General features: G+C 36.6%; 1 protein-coding gene across 3 annotated transcripts in view; it reads right to left on the bottom strand.

The window, feature by feature from the left end:
• Positions 1-429: 429 nt before the first annotated feature.
• The window catches only part of EPRS1 (glutamyl-prolyl-tRNA synthetase 1), a 40270-nt gene continuing 34186 nt past the window's right edge, over positions 430-6513 (bottom strand). For all 3 annotated transcript variants that reach the window (XM_080615088.1, XM_080615089.1, XM_080615090.1), the window contains 4 exons: positions 5316-5476; positions 4264-4342; positions 1067-1131; positions 430-805 (listed from right to left, as the gene is read on the bottom strand). In XM_080615088.1, the coding sequence (XP_080471214.1) occupies positions 655-805; positions 1067-1131; positions 4264-4342; positions 5316-5476 (456 nt within the window). In that variant the 3' untranslated portion in view covers positions 430-654. The remainder of the gene's footprint in view (positions 806-1066; positions 1132-4263; positions 4343-5315; positions 5477-6513) is intronic.

Below are 6513 nucleotides of genomic sequence, written 5' to 3'. Positions count from 1 at the left end.
AACAGGGCTTTGGCAAAGGACCTGCAAGAAATGGCACTCACCTGCATCTTGCTAACAACATGGCATTTAATCTAAGGTAGCTTTTCAAACTTGTTTTACAACAGGGTGAAAATACTCCTTTTAACACCTGGCTCCAGAGGCAGTTTTCATACAGGGTAGCATTCACCATGCCTAGTTAGCAGCAAGTCTGTATTGAAAAATGAAAAGTTTGAAGGCAGAATTAAAAGCAGGTGTTTTATCTATAAAGTTGATATTGGCCACTAAACTGTAGACTGTTTATGATATTCTCTCCAATCTTTCAGGTATTTTCTAAATGTACAAGAAAATACGTGCGCCAAAATGGAAAGAGAAGTCATGAGCAAAGCATACCTATCATGAGCAAAGGATAACCCACTGAGTAACAGAAAATACCACCAGAGCATCTTACAGCTCACAATACATGTTTATTATTAGAGATGTTTACAGAAAAGTCTGTGGATTACTGCTAGGCTAAGACTGACAATTGTTGGGGAGGGACACAGGGTGTTCTGGTTTATGGCTTTGTTTTTTGAATTGCTTAAAAAGTCGCCAAACTGATTAAGTTCGGGGGCTATTTCAGTATTCTTAAAAAAAGGTGGATTCACAGATAAAGGAGAAGGTGCCTTCACTAGTAATTTAGTAACTACGACCAAACAGGGTGTAAAACTTGGCAGGGTTTTTGCCGCAGACACATCTTGCCCCACTCTGTAGTTCACAGATTGGCTGGAAAGGTATGCAGAGGCTTTTTGCTCCCATGGAGGGGGCACCAGGCTCAAGATCTTGATCCCTGAAATAAAAGAATACTCGTAAACACTCTGATTTAAAACTAAAGGTGCAATAAATGTATTACACATAAAATCTCAAAAGCACCTTAGTCTGAAAGTTTCAGAACTAAAGGAATAAATATATTGAATTATGCAGGACAGCAAGAGTCAAGGGTGAGGAGTGTACATCAGTGTTATACCCAGAGGCATCTTACATTTCTGTTTTATATTCACAACATTTATTTTGATCTTGGCAGATACTCCCCTTTTCAGTCATACATTACCTGGCAGTTGTCTTCTTGATCCAATCCTCACACTCAATTTCTCCACAAAAAGGGATTTGTACAATCTGAAGCAGGGAGGACAAGCGGAAAGACACAAAACCCAACAGTTATACATCTGAAAAAGTCATCCTCATCTCTGGAAGATTCCGAAACATTAAGATCTTATACACTCAAAGTGGGAAAAGCTCCAGTTGCTACAAATAATTTTTAATAGCTCATCATAGAAATAGATAAGCACAGTCATCCCTCCATAGCGCAGCATGGAAAAACTTACACACACTCAAAGCAGCATTTAAAGCAAGTCAGGGTGTTGATTTCTTTTTTTTTCTTTTAACCCAATATATCTTCCTTCTGTGGAAAAATACTCTGTTTCTCAGGAAAAGTTTGATACTTTCAAACTGCAGAACAAACACTTGCTTCCATATTGCACGACAGTGCTTTCCTAATGAAGTTTCCATTTTAACTCCCTGACTAAGATTTTTCATATCTTCTGAACAAGACAAGGACATACATATTTTAACACATTTTTCTTGGGGGCAGAGGGAAGTGGCGTGTAATATCCTGCTGTTTCCTTCAGTTAGCTTAACTGAAGAAAATTGAGAAAGTTGAAACAATCTCATATATTCTTCTCAGTACTACTCTTAGCTACTGTAGCGAATCTCTTTTCCTAAGTTTTGCATTCCATTTTACTGTTGATTTGGAGTTGCGGGTTTTTTTTATTTTTAATGGATTTTCACAGTGAGAATTCTGTTTGCTACTAAAAAGTAGGATTACCGTTAAAAAGACACCCCTTACATATATTTGACCACTCTAATGTTATCCAAGTGCAACAAAGGCCACTAAATTCAGTCTTCACAGTCATTTTAATTCAATCCAAACTGTGATTGAGGTTTCCTCTTCTGTGCCTTTCACCAAACTTACATTCTCAAAATTCTCTATTTGTCTTGAACCAGACCACACCTTTATTAGACTTCACTGGCAACCAAAAAAGGGAACTATTACCACTCTACTATACTGTTCTTGCATTAAGCTTTTGTTAGTTAAATGAAACTTTGTTTACATACCTGTGCAATTATTCTTAAGAGTTTCAGCTAAACTCAGAACACAGAAGCAAGTCTATATTCTAGAAGAGCTAATAGCCTATGCTGCAATTATGGTAAAGGGGAAAACAGTGACAGGAATTAAGCAGGAGTACTTTGGCTTACAAATTCCCTCTTAAACAGTAGACAGTGCTAACAGGATAATTTCAAGATACTACAGAACGCATATACTGTAAAACTTTGTCCATACAACACATATAGGTAGAGAGTGAAACCGTCATAAAATTACGTACGTCATTTCTTTAAGCTCAGATATATTGATTGTAATTAACTCATATAACCAAAGTACCAAAATGGTGCAAGTATCCAACTTGGAATGTAAAAATATTTGTTCATGTTTTCAAGTTTAACTATATTATAAACTAGATTATATTAGAGTTCTAAAGATGATACAAACATTTTAATACTCTCGTCCCTCTCTAGAATCTAGCCATACACAAGTTAGTGTGGGATACTGAAGACCAAGCATATTGCCTTCTCCACAGGCAGGAGGTATCGTGAAACTGCTGCAGTAGGAGGAGAAGAAAGAAGATTCTACACTATTTCAAAGTTAAAGGAAATAATTTATGTGCAACAAATAGAGATCAGCTTCACATTCCATTCCTACTCTTGAAATGAGCTTGACTCTTCATTTCAGTTTATTATTACACTAAAGTTTACTGCATCTCTTATAAATTTATGAGCTTATCCTCAATTGTTTCTTTGTCTTAAAGACAATCAAGCATAGCTTCAGAGTGCTTGTTTAATTCAGAAGTGAAAGACACGTGATAGCACATCTTGAAATCACAGTATGTAAGAGCTGTAGTACTAGGTGAACTTCTATATAGGGCATGATTATGTGTTAGGCAAAGACTAAAGATTTTGGATTTTTAAATATACCATCAGAATCGGATGCTTTAGAAACACTTGCACTGAGGAAATAACTTTTGCAGTCAGCAGGAAGTGCCCAAAGCAGTTTGGAAAGAGAATATATTTCACACTTGCATTTAGCTTTGTAGTAGAAAGCAAGGTGCTACAATAGGGCTACAATAGTAGCACCTATGCACAGACTGTCTGAGATGTCTATATCCTCAACTTCATAAGCATGCTAAATCAGTCCCTCCTCTGAAGTTCACCATTATTCATTTAAATCTTGTTATAAATTGAAGTGCAATAGAGATGCAAGAAAAAGAGTGTGATGGAAGTTTAGGCCTAACCAAGAGTACCTTAAAACTATTTTTGAAGTTAAAAAAAGTACTTCCACATTTTCCATCAGAAATTATTAACTTTTCAGAGTAGATCTAATTCGATCTAACACAAATAAACCCTGATCTCTCTTTATAAAAGACAGAGCCTTAACGGCTGATCCTGGGGATCTTACTACTTGAACACATTAATCTCAAAACACGAAAAATTTCACAAGCTGAGGCTTGTGACAGAATTTCAGGGTTAAGAACTGCTGTTACTGGATCTCTGAAAAAGAAGCAGCAGATCAATTCTCTACCAGTTCTCTTGATCAGTGAAATTCAATCATCCACTTTATGCAGTATTCTTACTATCAACCGAAGGAGGTTTCTGACTTGGCAGTAATTCTCAGTGAACCCAATGGCTTCTACTTCGGTCATAAAGGTAAAACTTCTTTGACGTAAATTGCATGTACTTTAAACTCTTACCTGGACCTATATTATGAGACTTGACAAAGTGTTTTTCACTGCTTGCATCAGAATAATGCCAGGAAGTTTATCTTAATCTGAATAAAATATTTGCATCAATCTCTCTGAAAAGCATTTTCTAACAATAATGCAACTTACCAAAGTGCAGCCATTGTAGGTCACCTCAAGACACCCTGCCACCTCCGGCACAGGACTATATTTTGAATGGTGGTGGAAACACCACATTTAGTAACTACAGTATTTTAGCAAAAGAAAACAGCAACATATCCCACAAATGCTGGGAAAACCGGTTTTGTGCAGCTTCATCTGCTTCTGAAGGGCGAGTTCCATAAAAAACACAACAGCATTTATATGCAAGTTTTGAAATTTCTAGCCCCTGATCATTTGTAAGGGACAGAACACGTGTGAAAGCACTTACAAGACAGAACAAAGTAAATTTTCTTACCTTTCCTGAATCAAGCTCTTTTTGAAAGTCCTCCATAGTACTGGCCACCACCATATGACTTTTTAGGTCCTCAGAAGCTCTAAGAAAAGGAAAGAAAAAAATAGGTTAGGGCAGATTTACGCGTGTAACCTCAGTAGCCAAACTAACAAAGTTCTCAGAGTCAGTCAAAACAAAAAGTTATAAGGGAAGCTATACATTCATTCAAGTTTTCCTAATCAGTTTATGTCTTTCTACCGCTTCTGCCTTCAAAGAGACAAAATTTTGATTAATTGCTTGCTTATGGAATGTTCTCCAAGTTGCTGCACATTTTACCATGTTAATTCACACTGTTGGGCACGTCCGTTCAACAGTGACCAACTGCAGACAGAAATGACAAGTACTACAGATATAGAAGACAATTAACAAAGAAAAATCTACATCTCAGTATCAAAATACTTTTTAATTCAGTAAAAACACTCTGCTTGTAAGTAACTTTGATCGCCACAGAAGAAAGTAGGAAAACTCCTCTGCCATAGTGCTGGAGCACCACCCTGTCCTTTCTCAGTGTTTCTACAAGCAACAATTTACAGTGATAGACAGGGAAAGGATTTTGGCATACGCAATAAGTGCAAATTACATTTCCAAAAGTATTTGATTGCTTATAAGAAAACAATCCTATGAAATCAGGATTAAAATACACTTCTGAACTTCAGCTACTGTGGTTTCTTGGACAACTTTCAAAATTCCTTACCAAAAGCATCTTTGTGGAATGAATTCTGTGCATTATTAATTCATGAACTATTTATAGTGTGTTTATTAATACTTCACATGAATACACGGAAGTATTTTGTAAAAACAGTTCACAACTTTTAACGTTCTATTTGATAAGCACAATAGAAAGCTTCTATCACTGTATGTGAACAAGTTTCAGAGACAGAAAAATTAATATCACAAGCAGGAAGATGGACCAAACCTGTCTTTCTTCACAGATGAACCAACAACATGAGAAATTATTCCGACAGGTAAAGTGCATCTGTGATTAGTGTAGCCATTTACTGTACCTCTCTGTTTACCTGTTAAAAAGGTTAACATGGATATCCTCCAAGATCTGCTTCAGTCTCTCTTCTGCTTCATGCTCAGAAAGGGTCAGCTTCTGTCCTGTGTCTCTCCTAACAGCTACAAACTGTTGACTCTTCATGTCTCGTGGTCCCACTTCAACCCTGACTGGAACACCCTTCATTTAAAAAAAAAAAAAAAAAAAGTTTAAAGTAATGACAAGTAAGTAATTCTCAGGAGATTTCGGGTTTTTTCTCTTTTCTTAACCCTAATGCCCAGCCTTGATATGGAATCACTTTATACATTTAAGTTTCTTAAATAATTAGCATATATTCCACTGCTTTTATGCATTTCTGTCTTTCCCATACACACATTCTTTACTTGTGCATCATACCTTGCTCCACCTGCTTGGAGACTACACCTGTGCCAATATGCAAGTAATACTAACACAGTTAAAGCACAACTGAAACTACACTAAGACAGTTATCCCAGATAACCATTCAGACTTCAAAAATCTGACTTGCACTAAGACTTCCATAGTAATTTTAATATTCATAGAATCATAGAATAGTTAGGGTTGGAAAGGACCTTAAGATCGTCTAGTTCCAATCCCCCTGCCATGGGCAGGGACACCTGCCGCTAAACCATGCCACTCAAAGTTCTGTCCAACCTGGCCTTGAACACCGCCAGGGATGGAGCATTCACAACTTCCCTGGGCAACCCATTCCAGTGCCTCACCACACTAACAGTAAAGAATTTCTTCCTTATATCCAACCTAAACTTCCCCTGTTTATTTTTGTTCTTCCAATAATACCTTTTAATTCTGCTTTCACAGAACATTTTCAACTCTATTAACAGAAAATAAAAAAAGTTCAGTTAAATACATGCCTAACATCAACATTAATTGCACTGAATATTTAACTATAAATAGACCATTGCTTTATTTATGTAAAGCTTTTACACTTTATAAACTTTACTGATAAGAACCATGTAATTTCTCATGTCCTATGTACCATCAGACAAAAAGAGTTCCCATTTTACTAGTCAGTTTAAGAGTGTACTGAGCCTAACAGTTTCTCTATATCCTGCTAGCCTATGTCCCAGGATGAACACATTCTTTCGTGGGAAATGAAGAGAATAAGCGTGAATGCATTTGAGGGTGGTTTTGTTGTTGTTTTTTCCTTGGTTTGTTTGTGAAAGGGTGCCTAATGGTCA

The sequence above is a fragment of the Psittacula echo genome (genome assembly GCF_963264785.1).
Source record: "Psittacula echo genome assembly, chromosome: 4".
NCBI lineage: Eukaryota > Metazoa > Chordata > Aves > Psittaciformes > Psittacidae > Psittacula > Psittacula echo.
This window is presented reverse-complemented; position numbering and strand designations above follow the sequence as displayed.